The sequence below is a fragment of the Saimiri boliviensis genome, chromosome 13 (genome assembly GCF_048565385.1).
Source record: "Saimiri boliviensis isolate mSaiBol1 chromosome 13, mSaiBol1.pri, whole genome shotgun sequence".
NCBI classification, from domain to species: domain Eukaryota; kingdom Metazoa; phylum Chordata; class Mammalia; order Primates; family Cebidae; genus Saimiri; species Saimiri boliviensis.
In genome coordinates this window covers 57,264,039-57,288,140 of record NC_133461.1, presented here as the reverse complement: position 1 = coordinate 57,288,140, position 24,102 = coordinate 57,264,039, and the positions used below count along the sequence as shown (strand labels likewise).

General features: G+C 45.6%; 1 protein-coding gene across 3 annotated transcripts in view; it reads left to right on the top strand.

Annotated features, from left to right (window-relative positions):
- The window catches only part of ENOSF1 (enolase superfamily member 1), a 44,055-nt gene that overhangs the window by 9,058 nt on the left and 10,895 nt on the right, over positions 1–24,102 (top strand). For 2 of the 3 annotated variants that reach the window (XM_010335521.3, XM_003924797.4), the window contains exons 3-11: positions 6,643–6,758; positions 12,866–12,952; positions 13,279–13,305; positions 15,872–15,944; positions 16,043–16,081; positions 16,500–16,582; positions 18,778–18,812; positions 21,504–21,591; positions 23,830–23,964. In XM_010335521.3, coding sequence (XP_010333823.1) covers positions 6,643–6,758; positions 12,866–12,952; positions 13,279–13,305; positions 15,872–15,944; positions 16,043–16,081; positions 16,500–16,582; positions 18,778–18,812; positions 21,504–21,591; positions 23,830–23,964 — 683 coding nt within the window. The remainder of the gene's footprint in view (positions 1–6,642; positions 6,759–12,865; positions 12,953–13,278; positions 13,306–15,871; positions 15,945–16,042; positions 16,082–16,499; positions 16,583–18,777; positions 18,813–21,503; positions 21,592–23,829; positions 23,965–24,102) is intronic. The other variant, XM_074383708.1, reaches the window with a different exon arrangement.

Here is a 24,102-nt window from a genome sequence, read left to right as displayed (position 1 = left end):
TGCCCAGCCTGGAGTGCAGTGGTGCAATCTTGGCTCACTGCAACCTCCACCTCCTGGGTTCAAGAGATTCTTGTGCCACAGCCTCCTAAGTAGCTGGGATTACAGGCATGCACCACCACGCCCAGCTAATTTTTGTATTTTTAGTAGAGACGAGGTTTCACCATGTTTGGCCAGGCTGGTCTTCAACTCCTGGCTTCAGATGATCTGCCCACCTTGGCCTTCCAAAGTGCTAGGATTACAGGTGCGAACCACCATGCCAACCCAGGCTGTTCTTGTGTTGCTATAAAGGAGTGTCTGAGACTGGGTGATTTATCAAGAAAAAGATTGAATTGGCACACCGTTCTGCAGGCTTTACAGAAAGCATGGTGCCAGCTACTTAGCTTCTAGGGAAGCTTCAGGACACTTACAGTTGTGGTGGAAGGCGAAACGGGAGCAGGCACATCCTAAGTTGAAAGCAGGAACAAGAGAAAGGGAGTGGGGAGGGGCTACACACTGAAGCCCCAGATCTCACAAGAACTCACCCACTATCTCAAGGACAGTACCAGTGGGATGGTGCTAAACCATTCATGAAAAATCCATCCCCATGGTCTAATCACGCCCCCCAGGTCCCACCTCCAATATTGGGATTATATTTCAACATGAGATTTGGGCAGAACATCTAAACCATATCAGTAGGTAACTTCACACTATCCAAAAGGCTCAGGGAAGGTTTCAGAGCAGAAGTAATGCTTTGAGGTGAGTCTCAAAGAGCAAACAGGAGTTTGCCAGGCAGAGAGAGGAGAGTCAGTGCTCCTTTTCCCCATTCAGTAAACAATTTACTGTTAAAGTTTTCCAGATAGTAACCACTTACTAAGATAGAGCTGTGAGCTGCGTTTCTGCTTATTCTGCGATGTTGATTATCCCTTGTTTGTAAGTTGAATACTTTATGAAGCCGCTGTCTTTCTCCATACTGCAAACCCTACAGCACAGCCCCCAAAGGTTGCATAAAACTCAGCGAGCTTATAAGATATGTTAGACAGGCCATTGGACCCACTTTCTGTTAACAGCCAAGACTTTAAACTTTGCTGACTTGCCCAAGTCAGCACACATGGAGGGGCCCTGAGCACCAAGACAGATAAGAAGCTCTTCTGGCTGGGCGCAGTAGCTCACCCTTATAATCTTAGAACTCTGGGAGGCATAGGCAGGTGGATCACCTGAGGTCAGGAGTTCAAGACCAGCCCTGCCAACATGGTAAAGAAACCTCGTCTCTACTAAAAATACAAAAATTAACTAGAGATGGTGGTGGGTGCCTATGTTCCCAGCTACTCAGGGGGCTGAGACAGGAGAATAGCTTGAACCCGGGAGGTGGAGGTTTCAGTGAGCCGAGATCATGCCATTGCACTCCAGCCTGGCAACAGAGTGAGACTCCATTTCAAAAAGAAGAAGAAGAAGCTCTTCTGCAATGGGTGCTGAGCTCACTGTAAGGCCTTCACTCACCCTCCCCGCCTCCATTCCCAGCCCCGCAGGGCTGTCTTAGTTAATGTCTCAGGCAGGGATAAATCAATTTCCACCTCTCCCCTTTAAATAATGGCTGTTTTGTGCTAAGGTTTTTGGCTTCCGCCTTTTTCAGACCACATCATGACAGAACCCCTTTTAACTTTAACCTTGCTACATATTTCCGGTGACTCACTGCAGTCTCACAAAATGTGTTACCCGGCACGCATATTAGCTCATCCTGGTTCTTCTGCAGCCTTTATCAGCTTACTTACCTAATCATCTGTTTATGATTTAAAAAAAAAATAGGGTTTCTTTTATTACTGTGAAGAGACTGCTTGTGTATGAGAGAGATAGAGAAGGAGAGTTGTTTTTCAAATGTATAGGATACACCAATGTAGTATGTATAGGATACGCCAATGTAGTTTTTGGTTTGGTATTTTTTTTAAAGTCACGTCTTTATTAAATTTGCTTAATTAATGTTCATTTTTATCCTTCTTTCTTTAAGTTTTTAAAGTTTTTATTATTTATTAATTTATTTGAGACATGGTCTGGAGTGCAGTGGTGCAATCGCAGCTCATGCAGCCTCGACCTTCCAGACTCAAATGATTGTCCCACCTCAGCCTGCTGAGTAGCTGGGACCACAGGCACAAGCCACCTTGTCTGGCTACTGTTTTGTTTTCTTTCTTTTTTTTTCGAGAAACAGAGCCTTGCTCTGTTGCTGCCCAGGCTGGAGTGCAGTGGTGCAGTCTTGGCTCACTGCAACCTCTGCCTCCACGGTTCAAATGATTCTCCGGCCTCAGCTTCCCAAGTAGCTGAAGCTATAGGCATGTGCTACCATGCCTAGCTAATTTTTATATTTTTAGTAGAGACAGGGTTTCACTATATGTTGGCTAGGCTGGTCTTGAACTCCTAACCTCAGGTGATTCGCCCACCTTGGCCTCCCAAAGTGCTGGGATTACAGGCGTGAGCCACCACACCTGACCTAGGTTTGTTTGGTTGTTTTTTTTTTTTTAGATGGAGTTTTACTCTTGTTGCCCAGGCTGAAGTGCATGGCATGATCTCTGCAACCTCCACCTCCCAGGTTCAAGCAATTCTCCTGCCTCAGCCTCCCAAGTAGCTGGGACTACAGGTGCCTGCCACCATGCTGGGCTAATCTTTGTATTTTTTGTAGAGACAGGGTTTTGTTATTTTGCCCAGATGGGTCTTGAACTCCTGAGCTCAAGCAATCTGCCCACCTCGGCCTCCCAAAGTGATGAGATTACAGCAGGCATGAGCCATGACTATACCTGTCCTTTTTTTTTTTTTTTTTTTTTTTTCTGAGACAGAGTCTCACTCTGTCGCCCAGGCTAAAGTGCAGTGGCGCGATCTCGACTCACTGCAATCTCCGCCTCCTGGGTTCAAGTGATTCTCCTGCCTCGGCCTCCCGAGTAGCTGGGATTGCAGGCACATGCTATCACGCCCGGCTAATTTTTGTATTTTTAGAGACGGGGTTTCATCATGTTGGCCAGGCTGGTCTCGAACTCCTGACCTCCAGTGATCTGTCTGCCTCAGCCTCCCAAAGCGCTGGGATTGCAGGCGTGAGCCACCATGCCCAGCCTTTTTTAAAAAAACTTAATTTTTTTAGAGTAGTTTCAGGTTCACAGCAAAACTGAATGGAAGTTTCAAAGATTTCCCACATACCCCTGTCCTCACACAGGCACAGCCTCCCTCATTATTAAAATTCTGCCCAGAGTGGCCCATTTGTTTCAACTGATGACCCTGTATTGGCACATCGTGATCACCCAAAGTCTGTAGTTTACAATAGGAGTCACTCACTGTTGTATATTCAGTGGGTTTGGACACATGTATAATAATATGTACAATGTGGACTATGTTTTTTTTTTAATATAGAAAAATAAAAGGACATGCAAAGAAAGAATTTTTAAATAGACAAAATTTTTAAAATCCAGCCTTAAGAGTTTGTGACACCATTCCTACTCAGATACCCACAAGTCACCCACAGACTTTACTCACTGTCCTTCCAGTGCTAGAGGCTCCAGAGAATTGAAGTCCCTGGACAGATAGAGTCACAGGAGAAAACCCCATGGGTTTAGTTGGCAAGAAGCTGCCTTCAAGGGCCCTTTTTTTCTTTTCTAACTGAATTTCCTGCCACAACCCAAATTTCTTTTTTTTTTATTTTGAGACAGAGTTTCACTTTTGTCACCCAGACTGAAGTGCAATGGCGTGAGCTTGGCTTGCTCACTGCAACCTCTGCCTCCCAAGTTCAAGTGATTCTCCTGCCTCAGCCTCCCAAGTAGCTGGGATTACAGGCATGTGCCACACCACACCTGCAAATTTTTGTATTTTTAGTACAGATGAGATTTCACCATGTTGACAAGGCTGATCTCGAACTCCTGACCTCAGGTGATCTGCCCTCCTCAGCCTTCCCAAAGTACTGGGATTACAGGCATGAGCCACCACCCCTGGCCTCACAACCCAAATTTCTATTGAATCCAGCAAATTCTAGTCTCTTGTTGAGCAAGAAAAATCCACACACTGTAGATGAATACATAAGTGATGCTTGTGCATCTCTGAGAGCCATCAAAATGAGATCATCCTTAGCTTTTGTTAATGCATTTGCTATTGTGCCATGAACCAGAGGTGGGCTTCAGTCCGTGATTTATAGCAACAATCAAATCCCTGAGACAGTGGTTTGGTGTCAATAATAACGTACCTCACTATGACTCACTGACTTACTTCAGATTTTCTTTAATTTAAGAGCATCAACCGTCTAGGAAATGAACATCTGAACCAGAATGATTGTGTACACCATTAACAAAAGCCCTAGAGAGCCTGGCATGGCTGGTTCAGCCCCAAATGCTACATCTGACCACAAGTATGCAATCGTCTGAGAGCTGTTTCACCCTTAGTTAGTAATGTGCTGAAAGCTCGGGGCACCACTTTCTTTCCTTTTTGAGGTGGAGTTTTGCTCTTGTTGTCCAGGCTGGAGTGCAATGGCACAGTCTCGGCTCACTGGAACCTCCGCCTCTTGTTTTCATGCAAGTCTTCTTCCTCAGCCTCTCAAGTAAGGCACCCACCACCACGCTCAGCTAATTTTTGTATTTTTAGTAGAGACGGGGTTTTGTCATGTTGTCCAGGCTGGTCTCGAAGTCCTCACCTCAGGTGATCCACCTGCCTCGGCCTCCCAAAGTGCTGGGATTACAGGCGTGAGCCACCACACTTGACCTGGGGCATCACTTTCTTTTTTTTATTTTTATTTTTTATTTTATTTTATTTTTTTCTTTGAATTAAACTTATACAAAACCACCATCAGAAACAGCATCACTTTCAAAAGTGTCCTTCTCAGGATCTTATTGACAGTAAAACTGTACCTCTGTAACTGTCCTATTAAATGACCGAAAATTTTTGACTATTGAATCCATGGCAACACCAAACAAGTTTATCAAAACGTTTTGGAATACATTCCTTTCTTTGAAGCTAAGTTGATGGCTTGATTCAATTATTGTGGCCATTTACACAACATAGGCTAAATGTTTCCTAGAACTGGCAAAATATCAAAGGGTTACTTTACTTATTCATCATCTTAACACAAAAACGCCTTTTATTATTATTATTATTATTATTATTATTATTATCATCATCATTATTTGAGACAGGGTCCAGCTCTGTCACACAGGCTGGAGTGCAGTGACACAATCTCAGCTCACTGCAACCTCTGCCTCGAGAGCTCAAATGATCCTCCCACCTCAGCCTCCCAAGTAGCTTGGACCACAGGCGTTCACTACCACGCCTGGCTAATTTTTGTATTTTTTGTAGAGATGGTGTCTTGCCATGCTGCTCAGGCTGATCTCAAACTCCTGAGCTCAGCCTCCCAAAGTGCTGGCACTGCAGGAGTGAGTGCCAGGTCCAAGAAAGCCTTTTAAAGTAAAACACCATGGGACATGGTGGCTTTTGCCTGTAATCCCAACACTTTGGGAGGCTGAGGTGAGAGGATTGCTTGAGCCCAGAGTTCCAGAACTTCCCCATCCCCTGCCCTGTGCAACATAGCAAAACCTTGTCACTACAAAAAAATTAAAAATTTTGGCTGGTCATGGTGACTCATGCCTGTAAGCCCAGCACTGTGGGAGGCTAAGGCAGATGGATCACCTGAGTTTGAGACCTGCCTGGCCAACATGGTGAAATCCTGTCTCTACTAAAAATATAAAAATTAGCCAGGTGTGGTGGCAGGCACCTGCAATCTCAGTTACTCTGGAGGCTGAGGTAGGAGAACTGCTGGAACCCAAGAGGCAGAGGTTGCAGTAAGCCCAGATTGTGCCATTGCACTCCAGCCTGACGACAGAGCTAGACTCTGCCTAAAAAAAAAAAAAAAAAAAAAAAAAAAAAATTTAAAATGAGCTGGATGTGGTGTTGCTTGTAGGTCTTACCAACTCAGGAGGCTGAGACAAAAAGATTGCTTGAGGCTAGGCATTCAAGATTACAGTGAAGGACTGGGATCAGTGTCTCATGCCTATAATCCCAGCACTTTGGTTGGCCGAAGCAGGTGGATCACTTGAGCTCAGGAGTTTAGGACCAGCCTGGGAAGCATGGGGAAACCCCATCTCTACCAAAACTATAAGACATTAGCCAGGCATGATAATTAGGCAGGCATGGTGGCTCGAGCCTGTGGTCTCAGCTACTCAGGAGGCTGAGGTGATAGGATCACTTGAGCCCAGGAGGCGAAGATTATAGTGAGCCAAGATCACACCACTGCACTCCAGGCTGGGTGACAGAGTGAGACCTTGACTCAAAAAAATTATAATTAAAGGTACCAAAAATAAATAATTGATGGTAATGCTGACCCAAATTGAATTTAACCTTCAAATTACTTATAAAAATGTAGTAATAATAAAGTCAATAGTAAGAAAGAAAAATAATAAGTAAGTCAATAGTAAGAAGTTTAATGTTTGTAAAGATAGTGTTTTCATGTTGGCCAAGCTGATCTGGAACTCCTGACCTCAGGCAATTCACCTGCCTTGGCCTCCGAGAGTGCTGGGATTACAGGTGTGAGCCACTGCGCCTGGCCTAGATTTAATTTTTCATAAAATGTTCACGTTTGTGATGTTTACATGCCTTAATTTCTTGACCTAATATAAAAGCATAAACAAGAGTTCAATCCTTTTTAAATAGTTGTCTGTGCAGTGAACGCCCTCGCCCACCATGTGCTCAACAAGGACCTCAAGGACATTGTTGGTGACTTCAGAGGCTTCTATAGGCAGCTCGCGAGTGATGGGCAGCTCAGATGGGTAAGGGACCTATTTTGTAAAATGCTCATATAAGTAATATTACCAAGGTCTGAGATGTCCTTTGAGTGTAACAAATGTGAAAATAGAGATGGGTTTTTATTTATTTATTTATTTATTTATTTATTTATTTATTTATTTATTTATTTGAGATGGAGTCTTACTCTATTACCCAGGCTGAAGTGCAGTGGCACAATCTTGGCTCACTGCAACCTCCACCTCCTGGGTTCAAGCGATTCTTCTGCTTCAGCCTCCCAAGTAGCTGAGACTACAGGCGTGCACTACCACACCTGCCTAATTTTTGTAATTTTAGTAGAGATGGGGTTTTGCCATGTTGGCCAGGCTGGTCTCGAACTCCTAACTTCAAGTGATCCACCCCCATTGGCCTCCCAAAGTGCTGGGATTACAAGCATAAGCCACCACGCCCAGCCTAGAGATGGGTTTATAATTTTAAAGCAGAACATTTTATCCAGCTAAATTTGGGCTTGAGTCATTTACATTATAAGTATTTTGAGGTAAACAACTCATTTATGTAAGACTGATGATCTAAATGACTCAAGCCTAAATTTAGCTGAATAAAATGTTCTACTAGGGAGATGAGGTGCTGAGAGTTGGGTCCTGAGCGCTCTCTCTTCTCTAAGGACCTCATCTCCTCCTCCCTGATTGGAAAGTGGTCTAGAGGATAAAGTACCAAATAGGCAATCTTTCTAGGGAGAAATAACGTGAGTAGTATTCGAGATATAAGAGAAGGTCATTAAAGAGAAAACAGTGAGAAGAGCAAAGATGAAAAGATGGAAGACCGGCTGGGCACAGTGGCTCATGCCTGTAATCCCAGCACTTTGGGAGGCCAAGGCGGCTCGATCACCTCGAGAGCAGCCTGACTAGCATGGAGAAACCCCATCTCTACTAAAGATGCAAAATTAGCTGGGCATGGTGGTGCATGCCTGTAATCCCAGCTACTCGGGAGGCTGAGGCAGAAGAATTGCTTGAACCCAGGAGACAGAGGTTGCGGTGAGCCGAGATTGCACCACTGTACCTGGGCAACAAGAGTGAAACTTTGTCTCAAAAAAAAAAAAAAAAAAAAAAAAAAAAAAGGGAAGGCTGTCATACCTTTCATGTGCATAGTTTGGTATTTAAACTAATGAACTATAAATTCAAGGCTTGAAAGAGTGAAGCTCCGGAGAAAGGATTCCAACACAGTAAGACGAATTCAGTACCCTGATCTTTACCTTTGTCCCGTGATAAACCGGCTTTTTTTTTTTAATTATTGCATTTTAGGTTTTGGGGTACATGTTAAGAACATGCAAGATTGTTGCATAGGTACACACATGGCAGTGTGATTTGCTGCCTTTCTTCCCCTCAGCTATATCTGTCATTTCTCCCCATGCTATCTCTCCGCACCTCCCCACCCCCCATCCCTCCCCCATTTTCCCCCAACGGACCCCAGTGTGTAGTGCTCCCCTCCCCTTGTCCATGTGTTCTCATTGTTCAACACCCGCCTATGAGTGAGAACATGCGGTGTTTGATTTTCTGCTCTTGTGTCAGTTTGCTGAGAATGATGGTTTCCAGGTTCATCCATGTCCCTACAAAGGACACGAACTCATCGTTTTTGATGGCTGCATAATATTCCATGGTGTATATGTACCACATTTTCCCTGTCCAGTCTATCATCGATGGGCATTTGGGTTGGTTCCAGGTCTTTGCTATTGTAAACAGTGCTGCAATGAACATTCATGTGCATGTGTCCTTATAGTAGAATGATTTATAATCCTTTGGATATATACCCAGTAATGGGATCACTGGGTCAAATGGGATTTCTATTTTTAGGTCATTGAGGAATCGCCACACTGTCTTCCACAATGTTTGAACTAATTTACACTCCCACCAACAGTGTAAAAGTGTTCCTATTTCTCCACATCCTCTCCAGCATCTGCTGTCTCCAGATTTTTTAATGATCGCCATTCTAACTGGTGTGAGATGGTATCTCAATGTAGTTTTGATTTGCATTTCTCTAATGACCAGTGATGATGAGCATTTTTTCATATGTTTGTTGGCCTCCTGTATCTCTTCTTTTGTAAAATGTCTCTTCATATCCTTCACCCACTTTTGAATGGGCTTGTTTGTTTTTTTCTTGTAGATCTGTTTTAGTTCTTTGTAAATTCTGGATATCAGCCCCTTGTCAGATGGGTAGACTGCAAAAGTTTTTTCCTATTCTGTTGGTTGCTGATTCACTCTACTGACTGTTTCTTTTGCCATGCAGAAGCTGTGGAGTTTGATTAGGTCCCATTTGTCTATTTTGGCTTTTGTTGCCTATGCTTTTGGCATTTTGGTCATGAAGTCCTTGCCTACGCCTATGTCCTGAATGGTTTTGCCTTGATTTTCTTCTAGGGTTGTTATGGTGTTAGGTCTTATGTTTAAGTCTTTAATCCATCTGGAGTTAATTTTAGTGTAAGGTGTCAGGAAGGGGTCCAGTTTCTGCTTTCTGCACATGGCTAGCCAGTTTTCCCAACACCATTTATTAAACAGGGAATTCTTTCCCCATTGCTTGTTTTTGTGAGGTTTGTCAAAGATCGGATGGTTGTAGATATATTGTATTTCCTCTGAGGCCTCTGTTCTGTTCCACTGGTCTATATCTCTGTTTTGGTACCAGTACCATGCTGTTTTGATTACTATAGCCTTGTAGTATAGTTTGAAGTCCGGTAGTGTGATGCTTCCTGCTTTGTTCTTTTTGCTTAGAATTGACTTGGCTATGCGGGCTCTCTTTTGGTTCCATATGAAGTTTAAGGTGTTTTTTTCCAGTTCTGTGAAGAAGGTCATTGGTAGCTTGATGGGAATAGCATTGAATTTGTAAATTACTTTGGGCAGTATGGCATTTTCACAATGTTGATTCTTCCTAACCATGAACATGGAGTGTTTCTCCATCTGTTTGTGTCCTCTCTTATTTCGTTGAGCAGTGGCTTGTAGTTCTCCTTGAAGAGGTCCTTTACATTCCTTGTTAGTTGTATTCCTAAGTATTTTATTCTCTTTGTAGCAATTGTGAATGGCAGTTCATTCTTGATTTGGCTATCTTTAAGTCTGTTACTGGTGTATAGGAATGCTTGTGATTTTTGCACGTTGATTTTGTATCCTGAGACTTTGCTGAATTTGTTTATCAGTTTCAGGAGATTTTGGGCTGAGACGATGGAGTTTTCTAGATAGATACTGGCTTTTGTCTTTTCCTAAGTTGGCTCGGTCTCCCATCCATGCACAGAGAAGTGCACACGAGAATGTACTTTCCATAGTGGCTAGGATTTCATCTTTTACTTTATACAGAGAATATTAAACTTACCTTGAAAGATGTCACCTTGAGGCCGAGTGTGGTGGCTCACGCCTGTATTCCCAGCACTTTGGGAGGCTGAGGCAAGCGGATCACCTGAGGTCGGGAGTTCGAGAGCAGCCTGACCAACATGGTGAAACCCTGTCTCTAAAAAAAAAAAAAAAAAAGGAAGATGTCACCTTGAAGAAGTTCCCACTGGCTGAATTTGAGCATCAAAATAAATATGATAGCAATGGCTTATAACTCATTGAATAAAATCCATGAGTCCATTCAGATAATGAACAATTGGCTGGGCACAGTAGCTCATGCCTATAATCCCAGCACCTTGGGGCTGAAGCAGGAGGATCACAGAAGGCCAGGAGTTCAAGACCAGCCTGGGCAGCATAGTGAGACCTCATCTTTACTTTCAAAAAATAAAAATAATAAATAAACTTTTTAAAAAAGATAACAAGGTCAAGCCCACCACTATAGCTGATTAAAATCTAATAAATATGAAAGGAATGATAACATCAGAAAATAACCATAACTGTCATACCTACAATTAATTGAGGCAAGAGTCATCAATAGATGCTCAAATTTTGGGACCATAATAACCTCCTTAACTTGGAAAATGAAATGGTAACTTCCCAGTAGAGACACCAAATGGACACTAAGTTATCCAAGCGGTAAAAGTTAACAACCCTAATAACCCTAATAATAAAACAAAATGACATCATCACTTGTGTAGTGTTTGTGCCAAAAAATGTATAACCTGAATCTAATCATGAAGGAATGCCAAACTGAGGGATGCTGTATGGATCAATTGGTCTATACTGTTTAAAATGCTGATAACATTTACAAAAGAAGAAGGAAAATTGCTCTAGTTAAGAAGAGACTACAGAGACATGACAACTAAATGCAGTATGTGATCCCAGATGGGATACGGATTAGGCTAAAATAAAATACATTATTGGAAAAAAAAATAGTGTTATTTAATTATGGACTATCCTTTAGATGACAGTATTCTGTCAATGTTGTATTCCCTAAGTGTGATCATTGTACTAAGGTTATACTTTAGAAGTCCTTGTTTTCAGGAACTGTATACTGATATATTTAGGGTTAAAAGAGCTTTATTATATTTTATAGGCTGGGCATGGTGGCTCATGTCTGTAATCTCAGCACTTTGGGAAGCTGAGGCAGGTGGATCACCTGAGGTCTCGAGTTTGAGACCATCCTGACCAACATGGAGACACCCTGTCTCTACTAAAAAGACAGAATTAACTGGGCATGGTGGTGCTTGCCTGTAATCCTAGCTGCTTGGGAGGCTGATGCAGGAGAATCACTTGAACCCGGGAGGCAGAGGTTGTAGTGAGCCGAGATCACACCATTGCACTCCAGCCTGAGCGACAATATTTGCAACTTTATTCAAATGGTTCAGAAAAAAAGAAGTACATATATATGTGTGTGAGGTCTGTGCATGTGTGTGTGTGTGTGTGTGTGTGTGTGTGTGTGTGTGTGGAGAGAGAGAGAGGGAGAGAGAGAAGAGAGGAAAAGACAGGTGTTTTTCCTACTATTCTTACAACTCTTCAGTAGGTTAGCAACTGTTTTTTTTTAAAAAAAAAAAAAAAAAGGAGCCGGGCGCGGTGGCTCAAACCTGTAATCCCAGCACTTTGGGAGGCTGAGGCGGGTGGATCATGAGGTCAAGAGATCGAGACCATCCTGGTCAACATGGTGAAACCCCGTCTCTACTAAAAATACAAAAAAAATTAGCTGGGCATGGTGGCGCGTGCCTGTAATCCCAGCTACTCAGGAGGCTGAGGCAGGAGAATTGCCTGAACCCAGGAGGCAGAGGTTGCGGCGAGTCGAGATCGCGCCATTGCACTCCAGACTGGGCAACAAGAGCGAAACTCTGTCTGAAAAAAAAACAAAAACAAAAACAAAAAAAAACCTTAACATTTAGATGGGTTTAAGGCTGGGTGTCATGGCTCACACCTGTAATCCAAGCACTTTGGAGGCCAAGGCGGGTGGATCACCCGAGGTCAGGAGTTCAAGACCAGCCTGACCAACATGGTGAAGCCTCATCTTTAAAAAAAAAAAAAAAAAAAAAAAAAAAAAAAAAATGCCGGGCGCGGTGGCTCAAGCCTGTAATCCCAGCACTTTGGGAGGCCGAGGCGGGTGGATCACGGGGTCGAGAGATCGAGACCAATCTGGTCAACATGGTGAAACCCCGTCTCTACTAAAAATACAAAAAAAATTAGCTGGGCATGGTGGCGCGTGCCTGTAATCCCAGCTACTCAGGAGGCTGAGGCAGGAGAATTGCCTGAACCCAGGAGGTGGAGGTTGCGGTGAGCCGAGATCGCGCCATTGCACTCCAGCCTGGGTAACAAGAGCGAAACTCCGTCTCAAAAAAAAAAAAAAAAAAAAAAAAAAACACATTTAGGTGGGTTTCTATTGCTGCCTTTTAATTCTTGAAATGTGTCCCGTGATGGAAGACCTAAACATCTTTTTCTTTTGTTTTTTTTGAGACAGAGTCTCACTCTGTTGCCCAGGCTGGAGTGCACTGGTACAATCTAGGCTCACTGCAATCTCTGCCTTCTGGGTTCGAGTGATCCTCTCACTTCAGCCTCCTGAGTAGGGACTACAGGCATGCACCACCAAACCTGGGTAATTTTTCTGTTTTCAGGAGAGATAGGGTTTCATTATGTTGGCCAGGCTTGCTTCGGTCCCAAAGTCTTGGGATTACAGGCGTGAGCCATCAAGCTCAGACCTCTTTTTCATTTCTAAGAAGTGCTGTTGTGCTTTGCTTCCTAACCAGCTTGGTCCAGAGAAGGGCGTGGTGCACCTGGCAACAGCAGCCATCCTAAATGCAGTGTGGGACTTGTGGGCCAAGCAGGAGGGAAAGGTAACTCCCCTCACAAACGCTTCGGAGGCTCCTGGGAACCTTAAGACACTGACTTTCCCTAAGCACAGGGGAAAGACAGACACATTGCAGGCCCCCAGAAGGAAATACAGAGAATTGCTTTGGTGTTTTTTTCTCCCCTGAGGTTTTGGCAGTAGGTGGGAGATGGCAGATGGATGGGATGGTGTAAGGCACGGGCAGCAGTAGAGGGGGGTGGGGGGAACCTGATGGCTGAGAGCCAGTGTTTGCTGCCAGTGCATTTACTGTCAGGAAAAAAATGAGGGCACTTTACACATATGTCTTACAAATCCTTTCTTTTTTACTTCAAGCCTGTCTGGAAGTTACTCGTGGACATGGTAAGTAGAATCTTTAATGTTACAATTGTTTCTGAAAATGAAATGAATTTCATGGACGACTTGACTTTTAATGATCAGTAAATACATTCAGGACTGTCTGTTGATCACTATAATGATGATAAAGCCAGTAAAATATGGCATTTGTTTTCTGATATCTGACGTAACAGATGACTGTGCTCATGCAGGCCAGGTGGCACGAGGGGCAGCAGAAGGGGTCCTGCTCCCCCACCGTGTGCCTGTAACATGCAGTCCCAGTTCTCTGAGCCTCCGTTGCCTAGGACAAGAGGATCATCCTAACTTCCCTAGGAACCTCACAGAATTAAAGATCAGTGAGAAAAGCACCTCATAAACTCTGAAAAGCAAGATGTTATAATGTTATGATGATATCCAGGCTGGGCGTGGTGGCTCACGCCTGTAATCCCAGCACTTTGGAAGGCTGGAGGATGGCTCGAGCCCAGGAGTTTCAGGCTGCAGTGAGCTATAATGGCACCACTGCACTCAGGTGACAGAGCAAGCCCCTGTCTCGAAAAAAGAAAAGATACTCTCTCCAGCCACTTTGACACCAGGAATAAGATCAGGCCATTGCAGCCTCTGCTGTACAGTTCCAGCAGGGAAGGAACTGAACATTGAATTCTAAAGACATGCACTTGGCTGTTTTCTTCCTCCTTTTCATAGCAGGAGTGAGCAACTGGATGCTGAGGAGGAAAAAACTGGGCAAGTTAAAGGGGAATGAGCTTCAGACCCATGCAGAGCTGGCTGTGAGTCCGGGTTTCACTGCTCATAGCTGCATGACCTTGAGCATGTGACTACCCCACTCTTAGCTGCAGTGACACCTGGTGGTGGTTAAAAACCTCTGGGTCCGCAAATGAAGCCCGTTGTTATTAGTTGGCGGCAAAACTAAGGAAATTAAAGAACACCGTGGCCTTGAAGAGTGTTGAGCAGGAGACTGCGCCTCCTCTGGAGGAAAGCAAAGACAGGAGGCTGTCACATCGTCTCTGACATGGGGCGTGGCCTCGGGGCCATTCACAAGGGAAGGACGTAGAGCTCTTGAGCCCCTTCTGGACTCACAGTCAGCCTTTTACAGGGGTGGAAGAGGTAGCCACCAAAAGGGAATGATTTGCAGGCCACCAGAAATGTGCCTGAGGTCTCACCTGTGGACTGTCCATTTTGGAGTCCTGTTCCCTTTCAATGCCGGTACTCTTTTTTTTTTTTTCTTGTAATTTAATTTTCAGTGTCTGGTGATCAGTGTTTTTTGAGATGGAGTTTTCTTCTTGTTGTCCAGGCAGTACAGTGGTGCAATCTCGGCTCACTGCAACCTCCTCCTCCTGGGTTCAAGCGATTCTCTTGCCTCAGCCTCCCAAGTAGCTGGAACTACCAGCCCCTGCCACCATGCTCAGCTACTTTTTTGTATTGTTAGTAGAGACCATGTTGATCAGGCTGGTCTCTCTCGAACTCCTGACCTCAGGTGATCCACCCACCTTGGCCTCCTTGGCTGGAATGACAGGCATGAGTCACCCACCCAGCCCAGAAGCAGAATCTCAGGGTTGAAAGAGCTTTTAGGATTTTTGACAGTTATGGTAGAGTATTATGCGTCACTATAAGACCATAGTGGAAATGGAGCTACTGGCTGTTTTCCAACTGACTGTTCCGTCAGGGTGGGGAGAGGCCTCAGCACCAGGCCCTGCCAAGATGTTGGTGGGTTGTCAGCCAGGAGGGCCACTCGCTCCAGTTCAATTCGTGCACTCGGTTCCCGTCCGTGAAGTAAACATCCCATTTGGCAGAAGAAACTGCTGAAGGTCACGCTGCTGGTGAACAGTGGCCCAGTGCGGGGCAGCTTTCTTTCCTCCGCAGTTCACTGCTCCAGGACCGTCTTCCAGCCTCGCAGCTCACCGTGGACAGCCCTGTGGTGTGGAGCTCATGTGCATGGTGTTGCCAGGCGTTCATCTCTGCTGAGCTCCTGCTGAGTGTTTGCCTGGGGCCAGTCCCTCCTTCCAGGAAGCCATGTCAGCTGGAAAGAACAGGGTGGTGGCGGGTGGCGAGGGGTCAGACCATGAGCGTCTGAGGGCTTCGTCAGGGAACAGCAAGGAGCCTCTAAAGGACTCTACACTTAGGAATGACAGAGTCAAACAATTTAACAAAGCCCCAAAGGTCCCTGCCAGGAAAGAATGAGCCCCATGTATCACCATAAGCAACTTCTTAGAAGCTTAACTTGTCCCTGTCATCCCAGTACTTTGGGAGGCTGAGGAGAGAGGATCACTTGAAACCAGAAGCTCAAGATCAGCCTGGTTAACACAGTGAGACTCCATCTCTACAAAAATAAAAATAAATTAGCTGGGCATGGTGGCACACACCTGGAGTCCCAGCTACTCAGGAGGCTGAGGCAGGAGGATCACATAAACCCAGGAGACTGAGGCTGCAGTGAGCTGTGATGGCACCACTGCACTCCAGCCTGGGCAACAGAGTGAGACCTTGTCTCTAAACAAAGAATAATATATAATTTTAAAAAACAAAATATAACCTAACTTAGAATTGATTCGGGCCTCTTGCCTTCCTGTCACACTGCCAGGATCCCAGGATGCTGGTGTCCTGCATAGATTTCAGGTACATCACCGATGTCCTGACTGAGGAGGATGCCCTAGGTGAGTTCGGAAGCTTTCTGGGATACACCGATGTGCACGAGCAGGAGTGGGATGCTTTGTTGCCTAAAAGTGTGAGTGATGCTTTTTATTTCTTCCAGAAATACTGCAGAAAGGTCAAGTTGGTAAAAGAGAAAGAGGTGGGTTGTAAGAACATTTTCTTCATTGTTTTTGCTAACATTGCCCACTTTTGAGTGCCCCTGTCCTTTTGGGATACACACTGTCCTCCAAAATGCCCCATGCTGAGCAGCTAGGGCTTCAGATCAATATTCCAGTCTGCATGGTGAAGCCTCCTGGGTATGACCCCTAACTGCAGGGTTTGCTTCAGCCACTGCTGAAAGGAAGTCTGGCTTAGGGAGGGTCCTTGGGGAGCAGGGCAGTCTGTGAGGGTATCCTGATCACCTGGGTTTGACATCCTAGTAATTTGTGGCTGGGTGTGTGTGAAAGGCACAGTCAGGAGAACAGCAGGACTCTCCATGGGAAACAGCTTAGCTACACACACTTCCAATTCCGAAAGGCCCTGGAAAGTGCAAAATGTTGATGGTGCTGTTTTCACAGAGGAGCAAATGCTGGCACAAGGCTACCCGGCTTACACGACATCGTGCGCCTGGCTGGGGTACTCAGATGATACGTTGAAGCAGGTGGGCATTTTAACCTGACTTGTAGATAGGCTGAATGGGGAGAAACCAACCTGTTTTTTCATCTGTACTCACACCACTACTCTCAATACCTCACTTCTGACACCAGATGTGTACGGTTTTCTCTCTCATGCCAACCAGTTCTCCACTTCTCTGTGGACACCACCTGGGTATCCTGCTATTTTACTCAATTCTGACACCACCTACTTGGAGCTAGCTTCAGACCCCACGGGTTAAGTGCTCAGTCTTCGAGAACTGCTCCATGGCAGATGCCAATTACAAGTCCACATTGTCACCTGTGCTTCTGACTGGCTTTGCCTCTTATGGGAGGTTCCCACAAACCCCGCTTTGAGTTCAATCATTTGGTGGATTGGCTCACAGAATTCAGGGAAACGCTATGTTTACTCATTTATTATAAAGGATACAACTTAAGAACAGCCAAACTGAAGAGATGCATAGGGCTAAGTGTGACAATGGGTACAGAGCTGCTGTGTCCTCTCCAGGTGAGCCACGCTCCCAGCACTGCCATGTGTTCACCAACCTGGAAGCTCTCTGAACCCCGTCCTTTGGGGCTTTTATGGAGGCTTCACTATTTAGGTATGATTAAGTATTTGGCCATTGGCCATCGATTCAACGTTCAGCCCCCTCCCCTCCCCAGAGATCTAGGATAGGCTGAAGTTTCCAACCCCACAATCATGCCTCTCTGGTTTTTCTGTCCCTAGCCCCATCCTGAAGCTACATAGGGGACCTCAGCAGGGCTATCTCATTCACATACAGAAGACCCTCCTATCACTCAGGAGATGCCAAGGGTTTTAGGGGCTGTGTGCTAGGAAATAGGGGGGCAGAAACGGGGACAGAGACCAAATACATACTCCTTCTTATATCACATGGGCTTTATATTCCTCTCTGGGAGAAATTTAATACTTTCTTGTTCACTTTTCTAAATTATTTGACCAGGTGTGGTGGCTCATGCCTGTAATTCCAGCACTTTGGGAGGCTGAGGCGAGTGAATCATCTGAGGTCAAAAGTTCAAAACCAGCCGGGCCAACATGGTGAAACCCTATCTCTACTAAAAACACAAAACAAAACAATTAACTGGGCATGGTGACGTGCACCTGTGGTCCCGCTATTCAGGAGGCTGAAGCAGGAGAATGGCTTGAACCCATTGCCACTATGCTCCAGTCTGGGTGACAGAGTGAGACTCCATTTAAAAATATATATATTTTTGGATACAAGGCCTCGTTCTGAAAGTACACGAGCAAATGCAAAGCCATTCACCTTGTGGACCCAGGGACTCTGTGACTTACGGAGTCACCTTGGTCTCAGGAAGGTGACAGTCTAGGGTGTGATTCCCAGCAGCACAGCGGCAGACCCACTGTGAGATGGAGAAATAATGCCTGTTTCCTGGGGTGGTTTTGAGGATTCAGATACATGCTGTAAGTTGTGTCACGCTCAAGGCACCATGCTGGCACATGGCATGCAGTCGGCACATGGTAGATTTATTACTGTTTCTCTTTACACTGTGACCACTTTGAGAGAGGACAGAGGGAGGCTGGCTTCTGCATGTTACTCTTAAATCCACTAATTCTATGGATGCCACAGAATATCCTAGCTTTTTTTTTTTTTTTTTTTTTTTTGAGACTGAGCTTCGCTCGTTACCCAGGCTACAGTGCAATGGCGCAATCTTGGCTCACCGCAACCTCCGCCTCCTGGATTCAAGCAATTCTCCTGCCTCAGCCTCCCAAGTAGCTGGGACTACAGGCATGACCACCATGACCAGCTAATTTTTGTATTTTTAGTAGAGACGAGCTTTCACCATGTTGACCGGGATGGTCTCGATCTCTTGACCTCGTGATCCACCTGCCTCGATCTCCCAAAGTGCTGGGATTATAGGCGTGAGCCACCGTACCCAGTCTATCCTAGCTTTAAAAAGAGAGATCAATGCTATATTCCCCTTCCAGGAAGGTTGTGACCATTGAAAAAATGGTTCCCACAGAGATGAGGAAAGAAAGTCACCCTCCAAGTAAAAAGTGATCTCTGTCAGCTAAGCTGTTTCTGCTGTTAATTTCAACAACACATGGGTGTTGCTCTGGTCTATGCTATGACCACAATGCTTGTGAAACAGATCAGCAGTGACTGATGTCTGGTCAGACTGAGGGGTCCTCTCCAGTGTGTGACCCTGTGCTCCTTTCCCACAGCTCTGCACCCAGGCACTGAAGGACGGCTGGACCCGGTGAGTGTTTGTGATGATGGACCTGACTTTCCCAGTTGGCGAAGGAGGGACCCAGGTAGTAGAGAGGAGCCAAGGAGTAAAAGGCACCCACAGGCTCATAGGGATGCATAAGAGAAGTTTCCCCTTAGGCCAGGCTCTTTCTCTAAAGGCAGAATGTGAGTCCTCATTCAAATTCTAGGACATCAGAGTTGAAAGAGGCCTGGAAGATTGTTGATTTCAGGCCCTAGAATAGAAATCCATTCTTTACCATCAGTAGCAGTGTTGATTCAGCTTTTGTATGAACATCTCCAGAGGCAGTGAGCTTAACTTGGTGAGGCACTTTTCATTCTTTGAGGGCTTTAAGTATTAGGTGGGGTTTTTTTGTTTGTTTTGAGATGAGTTTCACTTTTGTTACCCAGGCTGGAGTGCAATGGCACAATCTCACTGCAACCTCCACCTCTTGGGTTCAAGCCATTCTCCTGCCTCAGCCTCCTGAGTCACTGAGATTACAGGCACCCTCCACCATGCTTGGCTAATTTTTATATTTTTAGTAGAGACAGAGTTTTGTCATACTGATCAGGCTGGTCTCAAACTCCTAACCTCAGGTGATCCGCCCGCCTCAGCCTCCCAAAGTGCTGGGATTTCAGGTATGAGCCACCACACCCAGCCAGGTGGGTCTTTAATGTCAGGAACATGGCCGGGCGCAGTGGCTCACACCTGTAATCGCAGCACTTTGGGAGGCTGAGGTGGGTGTATCACCTGAGGTCAGGAGTTTGAGACCAGCCTGACATCAATATGGTGAAACCCTGTCTCTTAAAAAAAAAAAAAAAAAAAAAAAAAAAAAAAAAAAAAAAAGTCAGGAACCTTTTGCTTCCATGTAATTTCCAGCCACAGGTCCCAGTTCCCAAGAGCCAGGCTTCCTCTTCCACTTGAGTGACAGCCCTCCTCTTCCTCCAGGCCACCTCCTTTCCATACTGCTCATCTGCACTTCTCCCTTCTGACTCTCGCATGTGCAGGTAAAGACCTCTGGCCATCCTAAGACCTTCTATGGATGAGCCTTGATGGTCGATGTCCTGACACAGGGCAAGATGCAGAGGGACCATCATCTCTCGACCTGGTCTCTGTGCGTCCCTCAGTGCAGCTCACCATGGCACTTTTTTGCCTGTGACATGTCACCAGTCTTCCTATCTGACCTGCAGCCATTCTGGTCTCTGAGCCTCCTGCTACTCAGTGTGTTCTGTGGAGCAGGAGCTCCAGCATCAACTGGGAGCTTGTCAGAAATGCAGCCTGGGCCTCTCCTCAGACCTGCTGTGTGGGAATCTGCACTGGAACAAGATCCCTGAGTGATTCCTATGCACACTCAAGTTGGAGAGGCACTGGATTCTTGTTAAGGCCTCAGCTAAATAAAGGGTTGAGGAGTAAGAACTTGAAGGAGGCAGCATGAGGCCTTGGCATCTCATGGAACTGAAATCACATTTTGCCTTTCCCCTCATCTCCTGTAAATACTCACTATGTGATCAAGGGTAAATTGCTCAACCTCCCTGAACTTCATTTTCTCCCTATCAGTACAAATAATATGAGCTTATGGTTCTCCTCAAATTTGCCATATCTCAGAAGGACCGGCACAGGGCAGGATTCAGAGCAGCTGCTGTAAGTGCTGGCTGCTCGCTCTCCCTCTACATCCCCGGGGGAGGCTGCAGCAATGTATCTGGTGACTCAGAGAAGGCTGTGAGGAGATTTAAAGGGCCTCTTCCCAGCACGGGAAGCCTGGCACCCAGAGCCTGTGGCCAGCCACTCTCTCTGGAGCATCACGGATCATGTAGTTGAAGCCCCCAGATGGTACAGAAGAGAATGGCAGGTGCCTGAGAGCATGCGGCAGTCTGCAAGCTGGGGCTCTTTGCAAAGCAGCAGGAAGACCCCAGCCAAGGAGGTGCACAAGGAGGACAGGCTAGTGTTCAAGGGGGCAGCTGCTGGCGTCCCTGCGGTGGTGTCCCCTCCTCCACCTGTCAGTGCCCACACTGAGGTCAGCAGCACCTCTTCTAACAGCAGAGTCACAGAGTGTGGATGTAGAGGCCCATGTCTCAAGAGAATAGCTGGACATCCAAACAGATTAAGGAACTCCCTACAAGTGTCTGGATGTGGTGTAAAGGAGACCTCTACACGGAAGCTCCAGCCGCACTCTGCTGTTCCCCAGTTACGTGACCTCATCACTTTCCCTCCCAGAACCTCAGGCCCCTGCACTGCAGGGGACAGATCTTCCCTGTGGCCTTCCTCTCACTGAGTTAATTCAGACAAAGCTCTCCTTTGTAAGCCAGACCCTTTCCATTCAGGCTATCACAGGGTGGCTCACTCGGCACCCCTTTTCAGCCCCACTCTCCTCTTCAATTCTCACTGTGGCTTTTTTGTTCTTAATTCCTTTTCATCGCATGAAAACTCTAAACTCAGTTAATTGTTTTAAAGACCTGACTTCTCTGGTCTAGCTCCTTAACTCCAGGTAAGCAGATAATTGAAAGTCATTGCCCTGAAACTGAATGAAGAGATAAAGTTCACAGGTTTATTTCAAGTGACTTATCCGAAGATGGGGAAAGAGCAAGAAGTTACTAAAAAACATGGTCTGTGAATTATTGACAGAGACAGTTGCTTCTGCAGATCCAGGTGCCCTTGCCAAGTCCAGGTACAGGTCTAAACTAGCAAACCAAATGCATTTTCTAGGTTTAAAGTAAAGGTGGGTGCTGATCTCCAGGATGATGAGCGAAGATGCCAACTCATCCGAGATGTTATTGGACCGGAGAAGACTTTGGTAAATATCGTCTCACTCCACTGAGAAGCAGCAGCCTCTGTCCAGGGCTAAATATAACTTGTTTCAAGCACAGATTAAAGAATATTGGGAATTTAAAAACTTATTGTCAGAGGAAGTACAGTTCTATAGTCTTGCAGTAGGTGAACTCAAAAAAAAAAAAAAAAGCGAAGGGACTGATAGTTTTACATTTTTTAATTCTGCAGAACTAGTTAATTAAGTCTGGGGTTAAGGATCCTTTCTTGCTAACACAGCTGCACCTGAGCAAACAGGTTTCCCATTGGTGCTCTGGTATGTCAATCATTTAATTTCCCCTCCTAGCTCCTCATTATTGAAGAAATGTTGTAACTTCAGCTGAGATAAATGTACCGATCAGCCATTTCTGATTGGCATTTTTATAAAACAGTTCTTATGTGTAAAATATTTCCATGAAAGAAAGTCACAGTAAGATGTTTTTATGAGACTTTAGAGGCTTTTTGCATAAGTTAAATAGAAATTTTGAGTTCTTGACCCAGGATCACTATTTATGCATGAATTAATGCTGTTTTTGTTTTATGAGATCATCCTTATCCAAATAACTTACGATAAAAATTGATTCTGGGCTGGCCAGGCGCAGTGGCTCATGCCTGTAATCCTAGCACTTTGGGAGGCCAAGGTGAGTGGATTGCCTGAGCTCAGGAGTACAACGAGAGCAGCCTGGGCACCATGGTGGAACCCCATCTCTACCAAAAAATCCCAAAAAAACCCCACCAAAAACGGATTCTGGGCTGAACACAGTGACTCCTGCCTATAATCCTAATGCTTTGGGAGGCTGAGGCAGGTGGATCACTTGAGACCAGTAGTTTGAGACCAGCCTGGGGTACCTACCAAGACTCCATCTCTAAATGAAGGAAGGAAAAATATTTAACCAGGTATGGTGGTGCACGTCTATAGTCCCACCTACTGTGGAAGATGAGGCAAGAAGATCACTAAGCCCAGGAGATGGAGGCTCCAGTGAGGTACAGTAACACCACTGCACTCCCGCGTGGGCAACGGAGTGAGACCTAGTCTCTTAAAAATTTTTTTTATTCTGAGCATACTGTCCTCTGGTTCTCATAGTGTCCTGGGAGGGAGCTCTTATTACATAGCACATTCTCTAGAGATGTCTATTTTTGTGTTCTACGCCAAGCACGGTAAGATCAGGGATGAGGGGCTGTCCCTTAAGCAGGGCACAGCCAGTACCTGGCTTCCAAGAAGGATAGTGGCACACAGAGAGCCAGGGCCTAGGAGGGAGAGGACTGGACTTGAACTCACCATTGACTTGACTTACTGTTCTTAAGCAAGTTACTTAATTTCTCTGCATGACAGTTTTATTGTTTGTAAAATGGGTAAATATGAACTACCTCATGGGGTTATTTATTTACTTATTTTGAGATAGGGTCTCACTCAGTGACCCAGGCTAGAGTGCAGCGGCATGATCACAGCTCACTGCAGCCTTGACCTCCCCTGGCTCAGGGGATCCTCTCAACTCAGGCTCCTGAGTAGCTGGGACTACAGGTGAGAGCCACCACACCCAGCTAATTTTTGGATTTTTTTGTAGAGACAGGGTTTTGCTATGTTGCCCAGGCTGGTCGTGAACTCCTGGGCTCAAGAAATCCACTGGATTCAGCCTCCCAGAGTGTTGAGATTACAGGCATGCACCACCATGCCTGGCTGGTTATTATAAATATTAAATGGAACGAAATCCATAAAGTGCCTAGTGGAGTAGGTGCACCATTATGGAAGAGTTTATGCTATTTATTACTGTGCCAGACACCTAGTAGGCAGTAGTCAATAAATGACTATTGAACAAACTTGTTGTTGATTGTGCACGATTCAGAATGTGACAAAATGATTCCTACAAATACAACCAACACTGCAAGACACATGTATTTGGGTGGCATCTAAATGGCGATTGGATCGGAGCCATGGGCCAGTGGGCACTTCTCATGGCCCAGCCCAGGGCACTGCCGGACATCCCAGCGGCTCCTCAAACAATTCACAGCTCCTCCAAAAGACTGTATCTGGAGCCAGAGTCCCCGTCTCGGTGGCTGCTCTTTGGCTCTTTTTGTTAGGGCCGTGTGCTGGGCATCAGCAGAGGTGTTAGGGGATCTCACTCAGCTGTTGGTGGCACTGAGTGACAGCATTTCCTCCCTAGGAGTCACAGCCCTACAGCAAGGTTGGCTCAGGGCAGACCTCCCTGTGAAGAATCTCTTTTTGCAGATGATGGATGCCAACCAGCGCTGGGACGTGCCTGAGGCAGTGGAGTGGATGTCCAAGCTAGCCAAGTTCAAGCCATTGTGGATTGAGGAGCCAACCTCCCCTGATGACATTCTGGGGCACGCCACCATTTCCAAGGTAGGAAAATGGCGGTGGCAGCTGCCATGGCAATTTATTTTTTTTGTTTAGTTTTTCAGAGTGCTGGGAACAGATCCTGAAATTCCTTCACTCGCTCCCTCCTGCATTTCCTGATAAAGTAGCTGAAATAATTGTAAT